General features: G+C 36.9%; 2 protein-coding genes across 3 annotated transcripts in view; both read right to left on the bottom strand.

Moving 5' to 3' along the window:
• The window catches only part of LOC120781141 (loricrin-like), a 79,307-nt gene that overhangs the window by 28,112 nt on the left and 27,864 nt on the right, over positions 1–23,331 (bottom strand). The window lies entirely within an intron of this gene.
• Positions 20,368–21,024, bottom strand: LOC120781140 (early boundary activity protein 2-like). The gene has a single exon (XM_040113272.1). The coding sequence runs from the start codon at positions 21,022–21,024 to the stop codon at positions 20,368–20,370; it is 657 nt and encodes a 218-aa protein (XP_039969206.1).

Below are 23,331 nucleotides of genomic sequence, written 5' to 3'. Positions count from 1 at the left end.
GAAAAAAGTCCCACCTGTTTAAAGAATCATCGTGACTGAGTCGATTTAGCCATGTTGGCTTGCCCGTCTGTCTGTATAATAGTGAAGTAGTTTCTCAGATTTTGAGCTATCGATCTGAAATTTAGTACACGTCCATTTCTCCCCAAAAAGTTGTTATTTGCCGTTACCGCTGTTATCGGTCTGCAATAACATATGTACATACATATATTATAGCTGGCATACAAACTGGCCCATCCAAATAAAGTTCTTGAATGAAAAGTTTGTTTTCAAAATATCTTGAGGAAATTTGGCATAGAATAATATTCCAAGCAATTCTCAGCATATTCGAAACTTTCTGAAAGTCATTCTACATACACGCATGCATCGAAAAGATCTTAGGTCATTGCATAGTAAATACATATATTCAACAATACTCAATTTTAATTTGAAATCGTTCCGCCAATTTGAAAATTGTCGTTTAAAGTTTTACTAATATACTTATGTTTATACCTGTGAGCGGTCGGTCCTCAGAACGATGCCATTCAAAAACTATTCACGATAGGACCTTGCCGATTTCACAGGATAGTTTTGAAAATATAAGCTGTCGAAAACGCAAACAAAAAAATTTTGAAGGTGGTAAAGCACTGGAATAGCACCTTAAAAAGACCGACTTGATGTTTTTATTAAATAAGCAAAACTTATTTAAAGTCCGAATATTAAAGCCTATAATCTGTTTTATATAATTAAATTATTCCAATTTCCCTCTACATTGGTCGATGGCTAAATTTTTACTCGTGGGTTTTAACTCCGTTAATAATGGCAATCCTCATTTTAAAACTCCTCTGCCATAGTCAAATGCCACCAATGCGTTATGTGTTTCGTCCTCCGGCCACAGTATGGTTTAAAAGTAGTAAAGCTCTCTACGACTCGAATTGAAAAATATTTCATTCAATAAATTTAGAAAGGTTCTTACGATTTACGATAGAAAACAAACTAAACGTCGTATGGAATTGTGGCAAAGTTTATTATCTTTCGCAAGTTTGGAAAGTCAAGTTTAAACATATTTTTAAACAACAAAGTAAAATTTTTTTGGTCAAAAACCACTTTTTTTCAATAAAAAAAAATCAGAATTTTATATTTTTTTTGAATTTTCTTAGTTTAACTAGAAGATTAGTTATTAACTAATATGCATCTCTTTGAATTTTTTGTTTCAGATAGAAATTGCGACCTGCATTCTGTCCCGTCGTACGGCAAATGCACATGCACCGGGTAACTGCTTTTCAAAGGCGGAATATAAAAGATTACGTATCCAAAAAAAAAATCAGATGATGTTTATATATATAACTATGAACCTTAAAAATTTCGCTTTAATCAATTATTTCTTTCCTTCCCGAAAAAATCCTCAAAAAAATCGATTTTTTGAAGCCTCTTAAGTAGGCTCCCCCCTAAGGGATCATCTCAGTGTGAAATTTTCGTAAAAATCCAGTTGTTTTGTTGCATTATCCAATAGTATACACTGAAATAAACATTCTCTGAAATTTACAAATCGAAATTCAAATAATTATGGTCGCTACAGTGTTTCTTGAAAAAAGGGAATAGAATGGGGAACATAGCGACTACAATCTTTAAAAGCGTTTTTTGTAGAAACTGTTTCCACTCTCAAGGGAAGATTTTTGAAAATATCTAGTTTTAATTTGAAGAGAACATTTCTAACGTCCTTCTCTTTTTTTATGAAATCTTCCTATTTTTTACGAGAAAGTGTTTTAAAAAGGGCCAAATTCGATACTTTTATTTCAATCCGCCACCATTTTCCAAATTAGAAGAAAACAAAAAAAAAAAAAAAAAATCCATAGCGCGATAGCGACTTTCCCACAGATTAATAAACTTTTCAAATTTTTGTTTAAGATTGAAATTGCGGCCGCAATCGTAGACATCGTTCAGGATCTTTTTCTACGTGTTATTTCAATAATTTATTTAACTATTTCACACAATGAAAAAATTAAAAAAAAATTTGATTTTGTATTCGTCATGAATGTATATATTTACGAAAAATCGGACTGAATAGTTAATTTCAACAATAAAAAAAATCGCGAATTATTTTTCGGAGCGTCACACTGCGACGATACCTTAAACTTGACCGTTTCAAAAATATTAATGTTAAAATTTGATTATTTAAGATTAGAAATTTTATAATTTAATGCAAAAAATTGTTTAAATTGAAAAAATCAAGAATCCAATCGCTTTGTTAGAAGTTTGGAAATTTACTACTCTACAAAAAGGGTTTCCAGTAATCTTCTGATTAAGTTAAGTGTTTATGAGATAATCATCGCCAAAAATGAATGCATATCATATGCGTATTTATATATCAGAATTTAAATCATTTTCTACGCCCACTGTCTTCATTTCTAAATTATTATCATTCATCACTTTAAAAAAAAAAAATTATGAAATATTTTTGGCTATAATCCTATATATTTAGTAAGTTTTTATTCAATTATTCACAAGAATAACATTTAAAGCTTAAGAACATTGAACAAATGTGCTGTGAGCAAAGAACAAATGTGGAATGCTAATAGTCTGGCATCCGCTTGTTAGACATTTCAAAGTTTTCCGAGGCTTTTGTTTTTCTTTTCCAACAAATATGCAGTTCTTTAAATCTCCGACTGCCCACACATCTAACAAACCCTTGCCAACAACGAGATGTCACTGGCCTCTGCTGCAATACCACATACACTCACACACACATACACACTCGGTTAGTCATAAATTCAAATAATCAACAAATGTTTAGTGAAAAGCAGACGAAATGTGCACGAACTCGCCGAAGCAGCGTGGTAGCGTGGCAGGGGCAGCGCTTCTTTTTTGTGACGTATTATTAAGCTCATTGAAGTGGCATAAATTTGTAGCACCCGAAGCTCAACAATGCGGCATTCACCATACTTCCAATGTACTTGCTCATTACATGTACACATGTGCATATAAGAATACTACGATGTCTGACAAGTGACTGCTACATGCCGCTTGCCGCCTGCCGCATGCCACATGCTATGTGGAACCGCACAACAAGAAGCCGAACTAACAATAAGTACAATACCCACACGCTCGGAGTGCATAGAGCGAAGTGAAATTGAAAAATATGTGGTGGCCACTCGAAGCGCAGAGTCTGAAGTGTGGCGTTGGCGCCTAAAAGCATGCTTCGTAGCATTGCAGCTTTTCGGGTGCGAGTGCGTGTGTGTGTGTGTGTCGGAGTGAAGTGCTCTTGCAGGTACTTGGAAGTAGGTGCGCGCAAATAAACATGTGACACAACAAAAGAATAGCGCATGGAGTGGCAAACGTATAGGAAACAACAAAATACTTGCTGTGCTCTTAGAAATACAACAACACAAACAACAAAAACATGTGTGTGGAAGACGTATTGAAAAGCTTAACCGGAAGCTGTTGAATTTACGAGGAGGTGCACAGCAATGACATCTAATTTTTCACTCTACTAAATCCTAAATACACTGAGGACCGCGGCAGATTTGCAGAAGTGAAAAACAAATGGGCGAGCTCAAAGGTGAGAATGCTTGTAGATGGCAGCGCGGTAAATATTTTCGCAAATACATACCTGCAGACTCAAAATATGTTTATATTTTACTCAAAACAAAAAAAAAAAATTACAGAAATCGCTTGGAAGAAGTGGCAGACATATTTTTGGATCTGGATCTGGGGTTTCAGCCCAAAATTTAGTTTATATATAATTAAAGAAATGTTTAAAATTCCAACTTCGCGTCATCATACACTCTTTCTTTAATTTCTGCCACATTAAAAGCTTAAAGAAAACCGTAAATGCGTGCACGGGCTTCCAGCAATTTGCCGCCAACTTAAAGAAGTTGCAAAAGTTCACTATTTACAGCTTGTTCTTCCACCACTCTTTAGCGCTAACAAGCAGCTACAACAAAAACGGCGAAAAGTATTGTTCACATCGGCAGCGGCGAATGTTGTACGAACAAGTGTAAGTCGAGTGGCACAACGGCAAGACAACATGCAACTTAACAGGCCGCTGGAAGTGACAACGCGCCGCGGAAGAAGAAGCTGAAAGTTACAAAGAAAGAGAAACTCCAATAGACACAATCCAACTTTCGACGGTTGCTGGTACGTTATGTAACGGGCATATTACGCGACGTATGACTATTCGGCATTAAAAAGAAGAGGAAGTGGCAGTTTTTTAACGGTATTACCAGCGAAGCAATTGTAAAACGTGATGTGGCAAGGGTTTTAAGTTCTCAATACATACAAGATTTAGAAGAACGGGAATATATTTTTTAATGAGTTGGCTAAGTTGAAATTAAAATAACCATTGGTTTAAAGAGACAAAATTCTAATTTTTGTAGAATTTAACTGAGATTTTTTAAAATTATTTGACTTAATTGCAGTAGCCCATGTCCAGCGTATATGTATGTACGAGTTTAAAGTATACCATACCTTCAAGTTTATTGGTTATTTTGTTGTTAAGCATTAAACTCTACCAACAAACTCAGTGTTTGTGCCTACAAAAATATCTATAGCTTGCTACAAAATCTAGCTCCGCTGAAAACTGTTTTGTTTTTTAGGGTTTCAAACTGTTCAATAAGATCACTTAACAGTTTGTTAAACGCACGAAACCCATTTTGTGTTTTTTTTTTATTGTGGGAGAAAGCATCAAAAGCCGTTGTGCGGAACTTTAACTCACTCAGCCGAACCTACTCTCAACTCATGTCTCTTCCACGGCACTACTGGATTTGGTATTACTTCATGGGAGAAAAAATACCGTCGTACATCAAGTTTCATAGTAGAGGACCTACGACCGAGCCTTGCGGTACTCCAATTGTGATGGTGCAGCTCTGAGTGCCTTCGTTCTTGTCAAATAACAATCTCCTGTTTTAAAATAGCTTATTGTGATATTGGGTAGTTGAAAAATATTTTCGTATTTTGTCAATAGATGTCGTTGTAGTCCTATATCACCAGTGCTACCAGTCACATTCTGTCATACCATATAGTGCTGGAAAGGAGAGATTTTAGGCTTAACTAAACAAAAAAATAAAATAAATTTGGAGAAGTTGTAAAAAAAGTTACAGCTGTTAAAAAATGAGGGAAAATAATGAAGAAATTCGCTCGCTTCCTTTCTGGAAATTTCGATGTGAAAGATGCACCGGTAATAGGAGACGAAAAGTGTATCAAACACGACAAAGCGTGGTGGGCTTGGCTGGGAAGTTTGGATGCGTCCACCACATAGCCTTGACCATTCACCATCGGACTACCATTTGTTTCGGTCAATGCAGAACTCCCTTAATGGAGTAAAGTTGAACGGGTTCTTCACATCCAGTGTAATTAGCCTATAATATGTTCTTGTACTATCTTACTATTTTTCACCACGACAACGACGACTTCTCTTATTGCGTCAATAGTGGACCCTTTTTTTATAAACCGAATTGCCTCTCTTATAATCCGTCGGCTTTTTGGATTGCTAACTCCAAGGGGTTTCTAAGTATGCTTCTTAAACTTTTCCAATCGTGTCGAGCATACACAAAGCTTGATAAAATGAAGATTCTTCAGGTGCTCCAGGCACCTCATCTTCAGTGACTAACAAAACTTTCGTTTCGTGGCTTAGCTTATGAGGTAGAGTGGTGTGTCGGAAACATTGACCCGACTACTCTTCCTATAAAGGATGCGCTATTTGGCTGCTGTGACTTATTTTTTAAACTTTAAACTAAGCCGGTGTTTCCAGTCGCTGCAAGGCTTTTGAAGCAAGTTTGATAGAAAACATTTATAAATATATTTGTATGCACACATTAGGGTGGGTAAGAATAAGGATTATTTTTTCGCTTATTAATCTGAAAAATAAGTGCTTAGACACCTCTAAGAAAGTTTCTCCAAGTATGAGCTCTTAATTGTAACGACAAAGTCCTCCGCCTTCCAGTTTTTATTCTTTTCTTATTATGAGAAAAATCCAACTACTTGGAAAAATACCTCGTATTTTATAGGATACATATTTAATGCTCCAAAAAATGTTCTCTCACGATTTTTTCGTAAACTTAATCGTTCAAAAGCTGTTATCGGTTAAAATTTAATTATTTTATGCTAAGTTTTTTTTTATGAATTTTATAAGCTAGTAAAAAAAAAACGTTATAAATCGAAAAACTCTTAGTTTTGTACGAAATTTATGCCTTACAAAATATTTATTAAATAAGATAACTAAACTTTAAGTCTAAACTCATTGATGATACACCGAAACCTACAAAAAATATCAACGTTGTTGAATTTGTGTCCAAATATGAAAATATGAATCCGGTTCTACGTCGCCGCAATTGATCCGGTTTTGTCCGGCCACTTGCTGCACTTTCGAAGATCAATCTATGCTCAAAAAAACACAAATATGAATCCATCACGTCGGAAAGTCGCTTTATAAAATTAGAGCATCAAAATAGTAGCGGTTTGCAAGCGGAGTGGGAGTTACAAATTTTTCACAGGTTATTCAATATTTTTTAAAATGAAAACAAAGGAGCTTAAACCAAATTCCTCACATAATTTTCAAATTCTCTGAAAAATCAGTTCAAGGCAAAAGTGTGCTTATGCCAAAGTGGCAATGAAAATTCGAAAACTCTACATTTGAGCCAAGTTTTATAAAGCGATAAATTTACGCATACATATGTGCACACATATACAAACACACTAGTTAACTGTTGTTCGAAAATTTTGCTGCGCCCATTCGGTTTTATTGCGCTAACTGTACGGTAATGTCACCGCGGAGTAACGGTGCATGGCAAAGTTTGAGGGTGTCACCCCTCTTAAGTTTGAAAGTTTAATGAAACAAAATTAAAACGCTGCCACAACGGTAGCCCATGGCGACAGTAAAATTTGCAATGTAACCAAACATTGTAACATAAGTGGCATACATTGTTGCAGCAAGGCACAGCAACAAAGTAACGTTTGAATATGCATCGGTGGTAGGTTTTATGCTTTAGAGCATTATGGTTCCGATGTACGTAAGGTTTTCTGCATTTTTGCATTTTCCTATAATTTTATGCAGCTAAGACTCAGCGAAATAGTGGATTGCTTTCAAATTCTATTCTATTCAAACTGGAAATTCACAGTTTTATCGTGAAATTTGTGTTGTTTACAGTAACTGAAAATATTCATCTCGGCAAAAAATTGGAAATAAATAGCGTACGTTACCGTTACGTACGTTAACTCAGCAATAGTGAAATAATGAACATAATTTAATTTGTGGTGTTGAAGCTCCACAAAGACCAAGAGGAATTACGTGAAGGCCGTTCAAAATCAATTTGTCAATCGCTCAAGACAAGGCTTATATCGATTGGTCCTTAACATCGTGATGAATCGTCGACTTACGCATATAAGCCTGAAAGTAAAGTGCCCTCAGGATGAGCCGAGTCCCAGAAAAGTTGTTTGCGCACGAAGCACTTTCAAGCAAATGGTTGCCTATTTTTTGGAAAAACTGAACATGTCGCAACCATACCACTAGAACAATGCCAAACAGAAAATTCTTACAGTTACACTGGTAGTCGTTTGCCAGTTGTTTCAAGAAATCAGGAAAACCATCCGCCAAAAACGGATCTCTCTTCACCACCACAATGCTAGCTCTCACACATCGACTGAACCAACTTATTTTTGAGCAATCAGAACATCGTTTTGCTGAGTCATCCTCCATATAGTCCTCCTATAGATGGATAGATAGAAAATAATTGAGGTCTTGCACTGCGACCTATGGTCTATTGTGAACTCTCTTATATCACATATGGTCCCAAAGGCCCAGCGCTCTGAGTAATTTTATGAGTTTGCTGAGGTGCTGTGATCTCTGTCCACGTTGATAGAATCTAGGGCCTTGACCCTGCTTCTACAAATTGCTGGGCAATCAAGAATCAGGGATTCAAGAGCTTCCTTTTCTATGTCGCAAAACCGGCAGTTTGCACAAGAGACTATGACATATTGGACAAATGTTTCCTGGGTCTGCAGTGCCCTATAAAGAGCGCGACAAGCGGAATGAATTCCCGAAAGTCGAAAATCCTGGCTTTTGCACTGAAAGACTTTTTTGTGCCCGTACGTAAAAGATTATCTAATAGGTCAACGTCTTCCGATACCTGAAAAGGCGGTTGATGTGTTCAAAAGGCATGTTTTGGCGACATCTCAATCAGAGTGGCAAAAGTGTTTTGCCATGCGACTCGAAGGAATGCAAGATTGTGCAGATGTTAGTGAAGAATATTTTAAAAACAATAAAGCGATTTTCGAAAACAAATATTTGTTTTTGTTCTCTTATACCAAAATATCTATAAGAAAAACCATCATACCATTATGTACTTTAAACTAGAAAATGAAGAAGACCATTCGATTCTGGTTAAAAAATTTAAATATTTGAGTTTCAAAGTTAATTTCTCCTAATCTATCCAATATCTCTACAATCTTATTGCACTTAAAGTATACATTTCTTTTTAATTATATTACTCTCAATTTTAATTTCTATCCCCTGTGCTGTTTTCCAATTTTGTCTCATTTACCTCTGAAAAGTGATAAGCGACCTAATTGCATTCTCATTAAAATTATTTCAGATTTTTCATTTTTGGAAACGTGTTTTCTTTTAAACGACGTAGCCGTGCGGGCATAAATGCTTTTAAAAAGCATGGCAACATTGGCTTTTGAAGTGGCAATAATGCCAGCGACAACGGCACCGCTTTCGACGATGAAATGGAGCAAGAACACCCGCAAAACAAGCGAAATAAAGTAGCTTTGTGAGCGATGAAAAGAAATATGTAAGAGCCAAAGTGCTTGCTGAATAGGGCGAAAAGTGGGATAAAAATGGGGCTGAAGTGCGGTAAGTAAGTGCTGTTGATAATAAGTGAGAGCCTGTTACGTTTTCTCGGACGGATGGGATCAGAGCCTTAAATTGATATGGGGGGGTATGAGGAATTTTTGCTTAATATTAAGCAGTGGTAAATTTAAAAGTACTTATTTTATAGAACTTTTGTATAGCTAATATTGTGGTTCTATATACATATATTTAGACTTTCATATTTATTGAATTCGCTTTAAGTAGAAATTTCAATATTTAATAGAGCATGATCCAACTGCTTTCTAGCAAAACACAATAACAACTTAAACAATAAAAAATATTTTTATCGCCTTTTCTTCGCGAGTTACGCCTCATTACAGATTCCTGCCTTCTGCCGCTCAATCTCTGTGCTCCGCTCCTATCACAAAACATTCCAATTTCGTATTCTTCGCTTCGCATTTTGTGTTGCAGCAATAAATATTTTTAATATTGCGTACAAATACAACAACAACTAGCTGGGACACAGCCGTATCAGCTTCGAAAAGCGAAATTTGTGCGCATAGAAACGTCGCGTCCTCCCATAAAGCGGGCAAAACGCCAGCAACATTACGAGCTTTTATGATATTAAAATTTGTTTTTGTTTAAGGATGTGGAGGACATTATGCTTGCTGCGATTATGAGTGGTGCTGCCGAAAAAATTAAAAAAACAAAAAACATTGAAATCCGTCGCACAGTTAATGCAATTTTAATCCGAAAAAGCAGGAAGCAATGCGGACCGCTATAAGTAAAAATTTGTTGTAAAGTTTATGCGGCGCAATTTGCACGTAACCCAATTACTGGGCTTAAATTAATTTTTTTTTGTTGATGTTAGTGTTGTTGTTGTAACAAGTAGCATTAAGTGGAGGTGATTGAGGCGTTTTTCTTTTATTTATGGTTTGCCTCCGCTCGAGTGCGTGTTTTACTTTTGATAGCTTAATTTCGTTTATTGTAAAATGTTGTGTATTTGTGTGTATGTGTGAGGTTTGCTGCATAATTAACAGTGTTTGGTGGTAAAACAAGTACTTTCGTGTAGAAATTATAGCTTTGAAGTGGATCAGCACGAAGAATGAATGTGACAGATGAAAATCGGGATTATACAAGTATAATAATATTTTTGTTTGTTTGAATTAAGGTATTTGTTATAAGAATTGTGTTAACAATTTAGCATATTTCTAGATTCGTCCCAAAATTTACACATATTTTCGATATTACCTTTGTACCAGGTTATTAGGTTATTCAATAAGTTGTGTCGTTCGATAATAGGGGGCATTGCTTGCCCATTTTTTTTTCTTTTTTTTCTGGTACACTCTTCATATGAACGTATGTCAAGTTTCATTTCAATCTGTCAATTCATTCTTTGTTTACAAGCCACTCGTCCTGTCACAGTATTTTTTTACAATGGAAAAATTTAATACCGTGCAGTGATAAAATTCTTATTTTTGGAAGGTGTAGCGTCAAAAAAAAGCGCATCAACACCAGAAATCTTAGCCAAAATACAGGATATGGTTTTGGAAGATCGTCGATTGACTGAGAGAGATTTAGAGGAGGCTCTACATATCTCATTAGGCAGTGTGAGCCATATTTTAAGTAAAATTTTGGGTTTTAGCAACCTGTGTGCACAATGGGTGCCGCATTCGCTAACAATGGAACAAAAACACATTTGAAAGTGACTTTCTCAGCAACATTTGGAGCGTTTTAAAAAGGATAAAGTGGATTTCGTGCGTCTATTCATCACTACGGATGAAACTTGGGTCTATCACCCTGATCCTGAATCAAAACACGAGGCTAAAGAGTGGTGTGAACTTGGTTGTTCGGCTTCGAAACGAGTTCGTGTTCGGAAATCGGCCAATAAGAGTATGGCATCAGTTTTTTGGGATGCAGGACGATCTTGTTACTTGGTAACTGGTAAAATTCTGAATATTATTGCAATCTATTGGACCAGTTGAAGGAAAAAGTTGGTGAAAAAAGAACCGGTTTGCAGAAGAAAAAAATCTTTTTCATCAGGACAATGCACCGTGTCACAAAACCATTTTAATAATGGCTAAAATCTATGAGTTAAAGTTCGAATTGTTGGACCGTCTACTGTATTCACCAGATTTGGCCTCCAGCGATTTCCATTTGTTTCCAGAACTCAAAAAATTTACGCGTGGCAAGCGTTTTTCATCAAATGAAGAGGTCATAACGGCTGTTGAAACGTATTTTGCAGATCTTTCGGATTCTCACTTCAGGGATGACATCCATAGATTAGAAAATTAAAGTGCATTTCGAATCATAAAATTGTTTTTTTCCTATCAAACGACGATACATACAAGGTGCATTCCAAAGCAAACAGGACTTTTTGAATCTAGCGTCCCCTGGTGGCGCCATCTGTATGTCGACTGGAATCGTTAGAATCTGCTATCTTTATCGATTTTTCAGTGAGAATTTCATGAGATTTCATTGATTGAAAGTGAAGTTATTGCGTTTTAAGTGTCAGTATGTTTGTGTTATCGGGGCGAAAATGAGCTTCGAACAAAGAGCGATGAAAAGAAAGCGTTATGCAGACATAGGGGCCATCCGGCCAACGAGCTAAAACACTCGTTCGACAAGCTTTTGGACCGTGCAAAATGCTATATTGAAGCAGAAGGAGATTGTTTTGAATAAAATAAATTTATTTTGCCGAAAAAACCATTTGTTCTGTTTTTTTTTAAGTCATGTTAACTTTAGAATGCATCTTATATATAGGGTTAAGTTACGTCGTGGGATTAATGAAACTCACTTAAACAAATATTTGCCCATAGCGTTACCCAAAAACTCCTTATCATCACCTCATAGATCGAATAAGCGTTTGAGCGTGCCATAAATTTATTAAGGAGGGTAATATGAATCCCAACCACTTCGCTGGGATCTAAAAAAAGTGAAAAGATGTGGTGCAGCCTTGGTAAAGAGCATTCTACATAATATTTAGTCGTACCGCGTGTGTGCCTATTGGACAGTGTTCAGCCAGAATACTTACAATAGCTGCAAGATTGACTTTTCTAAGTGAAAATAGTTCGGAGGACCGCTTATGGTTAACTTCGGGCCAGCAGAATTTCGCAGTTTCACACGTTCTGGTTGTTGAGAAGTGTCTGCCAAGTTAGAGGGCAAGGGAACATTAAACAATCGACTCGCTTCTAATGGAATTAAATTTGGGAAAGGGTGACTTCGCTAACTTGGCTTTGCAGTTTCCGGCGATTCCGCTGTGAGCGGGCACTCATATAAATCTAATATGGAAAAAAAATTTGAAGATGTTGCTAATGAGGCCATGTACTTCTTTTAATCAGTTACATATTCAGCGTGCTCAAATCCAGTATAACCGCTCAGCTATCAGAATGAAAGTACATTTCTTTGAAAGAGACTGCACTTCAAAGCAGTATATGTCACCTAAAATGCAAAACAACGTATCATCAATTTTTTGTTGCCTTTGATTCACCACATCATATTACATACATATATACGTATAGTATTAAATTTTCAGTTTCCGCTTTCAAATACAACCAGTATGTAACCATTTTGTAACCAAAAATCAAATTTTGTTTCCTTCGCTTGTGAACTTTTGAAAAGTGATGTTACGATATCTACCGCTACCTTGATGGCAGACACCTAACTTTAAAAGATGCTACAGTGTAAAGTATTACTAGTCTGAAACTAGAGATGATGGCGAACACCGACTCAAGACTTCAGCTCCTATTCTCCTTTTTAAGTTCGTTCCCTTCCGGAAAAAGTTTATATGCTGAGCGAAAATTTACGAGTCGCAGAAAATAATCGAACATCATATTAAACACATTATCTCACACAAATCTTATATTTTAAATTTTCTACAAGCACACATATTTTTCGCAATTATTTACCGCAAATGAAAACCCATTTACTCGACGCTCGTTTTAAATCGATTTCCTGAAATAATAAACATTTTTGCACATTCACTACAGTTTGCTGTTGTAAATGAAACTCTCAGATTAAAAGCTATTTTTTACAGTTACATTTCTTTTGTGCTAAAGCCACTTTCGGCATTATTTTCAATTCCACAATCCACTTTTACCCAAAAGTAGCTCGCTGCGGAGTATATATTCCACTTACACAAACACTACACAGCAACAATTAATGTACATATGTGTATGTGTGTGTGTGTGGTTTATTTATTTTACATGCCAAAAATGTGCGTTGGACTCATTTTGTTTGCGTTCGTTGGTTTTCATTTCGCTGCTGAAGTGCTTGCGCCCGCGCGCCAATTGTTATTCTTCAGCTCACTGCTGAGCACCAGCGCTCGCTGTATGTAAACGTATGTGTGTGTGCGTGTGAGTTTCGGCGGGTAATTTAATGAATTTTAAATAAGTTTCAAACAGCCGTTTGGCAGCACAGCTGCTGGCAAGCCACTCGGCGCATGTCCATGCTGGCGGGGGAGCATTGAGCCAATTGCTTTCCGCAATTTGAGGATTAGGTGCGCCAATTTACGGTACCGTTATTATGTGGGCGCCGCAAGAGCTTGCGAGATTTATTGCGACATGAATTTTTTTCGAATTAATTTTTTCAAAACTGTGCGGAGGAAATTGCTGTACGGAATTTTTTCCTCCACGTTACTCATACGCCGTGGCACGTGGTGATGTGGGTCAGCATTCATAGCTTAGTGGCAGTTTAGCACTCAATTTTTTTGTTGTATGCTGTCAAAATATGGATACATATATTACGAAGGGTGGGCATGGCTGTGTATAATTGTAGTGTTGTGAAGGATTTTGTTCTAGCGCGGGTTGGGTAATTTAATATTAGTAAACCTCATGATGTAAATATATTAAAAAATTAGCAAAAGTGTCCAACTGATTCGGATATTTTTATCATAAAAATTCAAAAAAACACTTAAACCACTGTATAGAAGTTCTCCTTCCCGCAATGACTTTGTATTTCTGTAGTAATTGTGCAAATCTCAGACTTTTATGCCCAAAGAGCCGAAGGAGCTTCAGAAAAAAACGTTCTCGCCTTGCAGTAACTCAATTTATTACTTATAACGTGCCTTACTAAATAGCGTGTATTGCCATTTCTAAATTGATTGCGCCGTTACAAAGTGGTCAAATAAATTATGTTGCTGCGGCGGGAGGGCAGCGGCGAAAAAGAAAAAGGGAGACAACTTTCTATGAACAGAAATTTCCAAAGTCATTGCCTCGCCAAGTAACGGTGCTCTATGCCGTTACTTATTAATTGTAAATATGTTAGTGGGCCCAGCTCCTGCTCAGTAGCGAAATGTCCAGTGTCTAAAGGAGTCTTCAAATTATTTGTTGTTCTTGCAGCACCGTGCTCTTCGTGCGCTTGCCGTCAGCTCGTCATTGCCTTTGTTGTTAAATTTTTGTGTTGCTTTTATTGTCATCGTCTGTCTGGTCTGCACCTGATCCGCTCCCTGCGCTTGGCCCATATCCTTGTGCTTTGGCCGTCTCTTGCTTGTTTCTGTGTGTGCGCTCTTCTTTAAGCTGGTTAAAGAGGCGCAATTACTTTATTTCGTTGGGCATGTCTCGTGTTGCTATTGTTGTTGTAGTTTGTTGGCGCTACAGGAAATGATGTTATTGACCTTACGGGCCTTCATTTTGTAGCACACTCAAGTGAAGTGGCGTTCTTTGGTGAGGAGGAGCACCGTTTACGAGCCGACTTGCAGCAGTGTGGCTACTTAAGGCTTTAGGCGTTTGTTGTCGCCGCCACTTGTCAATGTGATGGAAGGCAATAAATTCACGATGAAGTTAAAATTATATTTCCAGCGGTAAGTGTGAATTCGGAAATTTTTTAATAGCCGCATATTTCAAATATTAATTATATCGTTAAAAAAGGTTCAATTATGCAATTTCCGTTATGGAGTAATGGAAAAATAAATATTGAAAAATTTTATTTCATATTTTGTTTCAATATTTTAGGTGATAAAATTTGGAGAACATGGGTACCAAACTACATGAATTTGACACAGTTTAAAATTTACGTTGGGTTGCCACTTAATTAAAAATTTTAACTTGAAAAACATCGGAAAACGTGGGTAGCAAATTGCATATATTTAACACAGTTTAAATTTAAAACACTCTTGCATTGGGTTGCCACCTAATAAAAAATTTAAAGTCAATAAATATTAAGAGGTAAACGTAAATTGCTTTAATGCATCCAAATATAATACTTAATTGGTTTGGAAAAAGCTTACCGCATTTTTTAAGAGAGTTGCCACCATTCTGAAATTTTACATTACAAAATGCCTAATTATTGATTTACAGCTCAAATTATAAGAGTGAATAGTTAAATATGTGCATCAAACTACATATGTATGCTTTGGAAGAGAGTTGCCACCTATTTGAAATTTCTAATTTATATAATGAAATAAATTGAATAAATGCAAGTTTAAAATAAATATAACAAACTGCATATATTTGCAACAGTTTAAAATTTAAAACATATTTGCGTTGGGTTGCCACCTAATTAAAAATTTTAATTCAGTAAATGTTTTAAGGTAAAGATAAATTGCTTTATAATATCCAAAAATAATAATAAATTTGTTTGGAAAAAGCATACAGTTGAAAGCATCTTTAAGAGAGTTGCCACCTGTTTGAAATTTTATATTACAAAATGTGTAATTATTGATTTACAGTGCAAATTATAAGAGTAACTAGTTAAATATATGCATACTTTGGAAGAGAGTTGCCACCTGTTTGAAATTTCTAATTTATATAATTAAATAAATCGAATAAATTCAATTTTAAAATATTAAAAATGTGTTTTGAGCAGGGTTTTGAAAAATACAATTCAACCAAGCTGATGAAATAATTCCTATATAAGTACGTATGTAGGTATTTGGGCATAAATTGCATAAGAACATCCATTTTTTATGTCTTTTACAGAGTTATTTAAATGTAATCAACAGCCATGTTATATTCCTGTCAACAGTTTCCTCAATCAAATTTTGTCATGTTATAATTTAATGACATTTTGGTCTTCAGCATTTAAGCGCTTCTCTGCGGCTTTTGTGCCCGTGTCTTCTTTCAATTTCCTATTTTCTTTGTTAAAAGGTACACATACATATGTGCATGAGTGTGTGTGTGTTTAAAATTAAATTTCCGTGGAGTATTTCGTACGCATCCTGCTCGCTCGCTTAACGCATTACCAACGCTTGTTTACAAAGACACAACAACACAATAGCCTGTGCCGCACAAGGCACACTCGTGTGTGTAGGACATGTTCTCCGACAAACAAGCATGTTTCCTTTAACGCTTCAACTCATTGCCACAATGGCCGTTTTGTTTATTGTGTGTGCGTTGCAGATTAAAGGGCTGGTCCGGATTGTCATTGGTTGGAGGCTCCCCTACGCAGTGTTGTTTACATATTTACATAGGAGCGCCTTGTGGGAAAATCTTTCATTATGCTTGAGCAGATATGTCTCACAGTACGGTCTGCGATATTCTTAGAACTTTGAGGCAACTTTAAAACATACTTGGACTAGCTGTTATTTAATATTTTAAATTTATTTTCTGAAAAATACTTTATATGACTCATATACAGCGTCTATAGCATAACCAGGGTGTAATGAACAAAAATCGCCTCATAGAGGAATTTAAGAGCCACAAGAAGCTTCTGAATTAGCCAATTACTCAAAAAAATCATGTTTCGAGAAACTCTTTGAAGAAGCAAACATTGACCCTTGGGGAACTGCTTACAAAACCTGTATGTCGAGATTTAAAAACAAGCAGCAGCAACCTAAAACTGCTTCTTTTACGAGAAAAGTCGTCGAAACATTATTCTCGAAACACGACGGGATTTCCTATGCCAAGCGACGAAACGAAATTGTAGAGTCTCCACCGTTAGTTACGGAAGAAGAGAATCAAAAACACTAAAGCGCCTGGATTGGATGGTATATCCAACAGAGCCTTGAAGGAAGCTGTAAGCTCAAAACCTCAACTGTTCACAAAAGTGTACTCATGAAAAATACAGCGTTAGGTACTGCTCCCTTAACCAAGGAAACCAACTGAAGGAGCTTCATCGTACCGACCTCTGTGTGTGCTCCACACAATGGGTAAAATTAAAATATAATAAGAAACCACTTGGAGTTAGCAACCAACAAAGCTGGCGGATTATCAGAGAGACAATAAGGCTTTATAAAAAAGAGATCCACTATTGACGCTCTACGAGAAGTCGTCGATACTGCGAAATGTGCTGTAAGTAGCAAAATGCATTTAACACGGCAAAATGGACACACATAATCAAAGCCCAGGATGAAATACGTGCTCTTGAATACCTCATAAACATTATAACGAGTTATTTTAAAAACAGATGGCTCATTTTTGACAGGACGAAGACACTCAAATCTATTCTATTTCGAGTGGAGTACTCCAAGGCTCAGTATTAGTTCCACTACTGTGGAACCTCATGTGTGACGGGGGCTAAACAGTTAGTCGACTTAAGAACTAAATGCAATGAGTGTTTAAAGGGTCTACGCCATTGGTTCTCTTCTGTGATTCTGGAACTGGCTGAGCTCAAAACAGAAGGTTTACTCATAAGCACCATGAAGGTGGAAGAACGAATAGAGCTCACCATAGGAGAGTGAGAGATTACTTCTCTGCTGAAGAATTAGACAGTATGCCACCCATTAACATCCAAAGAGATGAGTTCGAGCGATCATATCAGCTATCAGCGCCTAAAACAATATAGGAAAAGACAGAGGAGAGGAACAAGAGCACCAACTTGTGGCAGGAGCGGTGGAGTTCCTCATTCAAAGCGCGCTGGACCCATCGACTTATACCGGACATCCACTCGTGGATACAAAGATTGGATTTCCATCTGATTCAAATACTTAGTCGACATGGATGCTTTAGAAGCTAACTTTCCAGATTCCACATTGTCATTAGTCCGACGTGTACAGAGTAGAAGAAAGAAGACTCTGAACTCGATTTTAACATAAAACCGCACTAGGTGTTAGTTTTACGGTCTATAATTTAACGAAACTCATGTGCCAATCGACCGTGGAATAGAAAGCTGTTAGCAAAGCGTCTGAAACCTTTACAACGGATTAGGTGTCCGTCAGACCGCACTATAGAGGAGACTCAAATGTCCTGTCCCTCCCACGAAGTAATACTTAACCGGTGGTTCCGTGGGAGAGTCTTGAGTTGGTTAGATTAAGCTTCTGCTTTGCCTTTCTATAAGAAAAAAAAAAGCCATAGATGCGGTCAAAATCAGGAGTATGAAGGTTGTGCTAATCCGGCATTGAATTACTGAAATTGTGTGAAATCACTCAGTTCGATTTCCTACAGGGTACCTTGCGGATACACGTCCCATTGTGCAGTTGTGTAAATAAACGCATGCATCAACGTCCCGGAAAACGTGCATAAGTATGTGCGGGTATAGAAGGGACGTTACAAGCCGTATTTACACACTTCAAAATAACATATTATATGCACACACACCGCTTACACATTGCTTGTGGAGCGTAAAGCGCATACGTGCAACACACGCATTGCTGAACTTATTTAAAGTTGAAAAATTTTTGATTTTTTTGACGGCGCGTTGTGATCACTCGCTGACTGTGCTGCTTGTTGCACCGCTGTTTCTGGTTTGTGTACGGTAATGCAGTCGCAAGTGTTGTTGTCAGATGCCACATGCTGATGCCGCACACTGTGCGCGCTTCACGGATCAATGCGCGAAAGCAAATTACTTTTTTGCATGTCCGTGAAAATTAATTTGTCGCCGATTATTTATTGCTTTTCGATATTGTCCTTCACACGCCATTGTCCGTGCAGCGCACGTGTGTGGGTGCTTATGTGTTAGTGAGTGCGCATGGAATTTGAATGCCGCTTGTTTGTATGAGACAGTGTGTGCGTCTTTATTTCACGCTTTTACAATACGCTTTCATTAATTACAAGAGCTGGCATGCAGAATACTGCGCAGACATATTTAATATTATTTTATATTTAAGATATATATTTATATTTTTAATTTCGAATTTCTGTACTCACAAAAGCAAACTTAAATAAAAAAGAATGCCTCGCTTCCATTTTATATTCCTTACCATGCCCGCCTTAATATATTGCACAAACATACCAAAGCTAACCGTCGTCACACACGCTGCACAAACACAATGCCGCCGTTTCTGCTCTCTTTGCTGTGCCTCTTCCATGTACCGTTTGCTGTGTTGTGCCGCCTAAAATTATACCACATAAAATTTAATCATATTTTGTTTACTCGGCCCTTTCGCTGTTTGTGCTCGGCTGCCATTTTGCCAGTTTCATTGCTACAGCCACTGTGCATTTCGGTTCGCCGCAGTCATGTTTACAGTGCCACATTCCTTTTCATCAGCTTCTGTTTTCATGAAACCCGTTTTACTAGCTTTATATTTCTCTATTTACTTTGTGGCTGTTGAAATGCTTTGCCGCATGCCGCGCGTGCACGTGTATGAGGTCATACACGAGCAGAACTATTCATGTGTCTCCTAAAAAATGGCTTTTTATCTGTCTTTAATGAAGCGATTTATTATATCTGATTTTCCCTTGTATCCTTTTAAACAGAATTTTATTTTATTATTTTTCATATGTTTTTATTATGTGCTTGCTGTTGGCCTGTACTTTTATAACTGTTTAGCTTATGTATAGGTGTTTTTTGGTGACCAGTTCCAATGGACACAAAAGTGTCCATTTAATATTTTCATGCTAGTTTGAAGGCAAAGGGGACTGCTCGCTCCACACAAATAGCTGCAAAGTGGTGTGAGTTGCATGTTCTTTTCTGATTCATTCCCGACATATTTCGGATTCTTCTTATATGTCGTTGCTTTATGTAGAATGCGTTAAAACAGTTACAACGGGTTGTCAAAAAAGTCTTGCGGTATTTTTATTGAATTTTTTTTTATTGAAATTGAAATGAATTTTTGATGACTCATGCCCAGCTCTTGACCGATGCTACGGCTGCTACTATGCCGGTCTCTATCGACCAATTCAGCGATTTTATCGACGACAAGCCTGCCGGAGCGTGGCGCATCTTCGACCACCTCTACACCAGAACGAAAACGTTGAAACCATCGTTGTGCGGTGGAAATGGAAACTGTATCGGGTCCATAAACTGCACAAATTTTATTGGCGGCTTGAGATGCATTTTTGCCTCTACCGTAGTAGTACTGTAAAATATGCCGTATTTTCTCTTTATTTTGCTCCATGTTTGCGACGCTATAACTCAGGAACGACTTAAAAGAAACGACAATCAACAGTTCTTTTGTCTTGGCGCTGGAATTTGTATAGAAAGATCCTATACTTAGGAGCACCCAGCTACCTGCTTATGTAAAAATCAGCATTGAGAGATCATCTCACCAAAGAATATTCTGGGACTTTTCAGATGCAAGGAAAAATTCTTAACTCGAAAAAGGCATCTATTACACGGAATCAAAAATCCCATTGCCGAAGAATTTTATTGCGATGTTTAAAACCCTTAATACAAAAGTAAAAAACACAAGTATTTATAAAATCCCAATTCTATTCCATTAAATATATATGAATATCTGCAAATTAAACATCTAACATTTCCATTACTTATTTAATGTCCTTGCCTTTCAACGATCTGGCCACATCGGAGCACGTGGTTACGATCAGCAAGCCAATCTTCGTTTCCGTACAACCAAATCTTTTTTGAACACAATAAATGATATCGGAGACCTTCGCAAAATCCAATGACGGCTTCGACAGACGATCCGGGCAAGAGAATGCGTTCGATAGTCTGCTGAGCGTGTGGGTGGCCAAAGTCTGCTGGTCGAATATCAAAGTCAAGAGCATACGTGTGGCAACTGCAGCGTTTAACCATTGTATCCCCTCAAACTCCTTCTTTGCCACAATTGTGCCGTTTGGTCCAATCATGACTAAGTTTTCAGTGGAGACTGTTGCTTTGAGCGCTCGATATTTTTCCGCGATGCTGCTTCGTTCATAATTTATTGCTGCTGTGTCTTTGGAACCATTCATACGGGCTTCGTATTCGCGGCGACATATCAACTCGTTTTTAGTTATGAAGCGGCTATCAAATGACCTGTCATACAATTCAGATGGTTGGATTTGGACATTTGCTGACATGATAATGGGTTCAGCACTCAAACGGGCTTCGTATTTGATCAAGCGTACAGCATCCAAAAGGACTTCGTATTCGCGGCGACTTATCGACTGAGTTCTAGTTCGTGAGACTTGCACTTTTCCTAACATGATGATATTTTCAGTGTGTGAATTCGTGAGATGTTGACAAGTTAGAAGATTTTGCGAATATGTGAGTGAAATGCAAAAGACGTCATGTTTTATGCTATAAAAACAGGTCGAACGTACGAACAGCAGGTATTGTTTTGAGTTCTTTTTAATTGTTTTGCCCTTCGAAATAAGGTCTCTTCATCAGCAGTCGTTCAGGTAGCTTAGAGCAATAATTGTTGTTCTTTTCAATTATTTGACCTTGGAGTAAAAAAAGGCTTTAGGAACAGCTTATTTAACTTCGTGTCTTATCTCATGATCAAAGGCGTTAAATGTATATTTTGACCTCTTTTGTTTTAAAGAAAGTTGGGCCAATATTTACAAAGTATTTTCCAGTGAAAAAGCTTTCAGCCTTAAATTTCCACAAAAATAAGATAAAAAATATTATCAACAAAAAATATATCGAGTTAATGAAAATGTAGTTACTTTTGTGTTTTGTCTAAAGTCGGGTTACTCTAAAATGAGATAAGTTTTAGTAAAATTTATATTTAGAAGGATTTCAAATTTATAACAATATGAGTTTCTAAGCACGACTATCAACAAATATGTATAATGGGTAGTCGAAAAATTTTTTTCATATTTTGTCAATAGATGTCGTTGCAGTCGTATATCTCCAGTGCTACTAATCACATTGTATCATACCTTATAGTGTTGGAAAGGTGAAACCTTAGGCTTCATTTAACCAAAAAAAAATTAAATTCAGGAAAGTTGAAAAAAGTTACAGCTGTTCAGAAATGAGTGAAAATAATGAAGAAATTCGCTATATTTTGAAATGTTTGTATTGTATAAAAAGGGAAGAATGCCACGCAAGCAGCCAATGAAGCTTTTGAAGTTTACGGAGACGATGCTGTATCAGTTCGTCTAGCACAATAATAGTTCGCTCGCTTCCGTTCTGGAAATTTTGATGCAAAAGATGCACTTCGCTCTGGTCGACCTTTCGCTGAAAAAGTCGATGAAATTATGGAAAAGATTGACCAAGACCGTCACATAAGTAGCCACGACATCGGTAAAGAGCTTAACATTCATCATCAAACCGCGTTCGAACCATTTAAGAAAGGCTGGCTATAAAAAGAAGCTCGATGTTTGGGTATCACATGAATTGTCTGTGGAAACTTTAATGGATCGAATTAACATCTGCGATTCTTTGCTGAAACCAAATGAAATCGAACCATTTCTGAAGCGAATGGTAACAGGAGACGAAAAGTGGATAAAATGCGACAATAATGTGTGAAAAAGATCATGGTCCAAGCGTGCTGAAGCTCAACAAATGTTCGCAAGACCAGGATTGACGCCTCGAAAGGTTATGTTGAGTGTTTGGTGGGATTGGAAAGGAGTCATCCATTATGAGCTGCTCCAACGATTGATTCAACGTTTTGCTGTCAAAAACTGATGATGAAGCAAACAATCGAAAAAAATGGAGAGAACTGATCAACAGAAAGGGTCTTGTCTTCCATCAGAACTCCGTTAAATATATATTTTTTAGAGCTACAAGTAGACGTTGGATAAAATACTCTCTGAAAATATTTCTGAAATATTTTGCTAAACTCAATTATCACCCTTTATTCTTGGTAGGAGCTAATGATTAAAGAAATCGGTCCATACGTTCCGAGAATGTAATTAGTTCGCAATATATGAATAAGTTTTTTAGATCGGACCACTGTAGTAGTAGCTGCCACACAAACTGACCTAACACAATCAAGTTTATTTTTATGGAAACTTTTTTATTTGTAAATGATATTTAGCTTCAGAGCAATCAAAGTTGCCGTATGTTTTTTTTTTGTAATTTTTTTTTGCTGTTTGTTTACAAAACAAAAATACACGAATTTAATCCTCACAAGGACGCCATATGAAATCCCGCCCATTCAGCAACGCCGCTCAAGCAGCTACAAATAATTTTCCGAGTGACTTTTACTTTTTTGACTATTTCATACGTTTTTCCAGTCTTCTAAGTACTCACATAATTATCACTAACTACACATACATTTCGCATATGCGGCTTTTCATGCGAAGAATCACAAGAATCACAGTAAAAAACATACAAAAGCGCCATGTAACTACTCTCTTGAGTGTAATTAACATTAAGAGCTTTAGATAAGATTAGTTGAGGTAGTTGAGTCTTCTCCAGAATATAAATGCGCATTCATACTAATGCGCCGCGCACACAGTCAACGACACATTTACACATACACATAAATAAATAAACATTGCGCATGCAGGTTGTTGGCTGAAGAATCCATCTCGGCATCTAGTGCCTAAAAGTATGCAATCGTC

This window comes from Bactrocera tryoni, unplaced genomic scaffold (genome assembly GCF_016617805.1).
Source record: "Bactrocera tryoni isolate S06 unplaced genomic scaffold, CSIRO_BtryS06_freeze2 scaffold_351, whole genome shotgun sequence".
Lineage (NCBI taxonomy): Eukaryota > Metazoa > Arthropoda > Insecta > Diptera > Tephritidae > Bactrocera > Bactrocera tryoni.
Note: the sequence above shows the minus strand (reverse complement) of the source record. Positions and strands in the feature narration are given on the sequence as shown.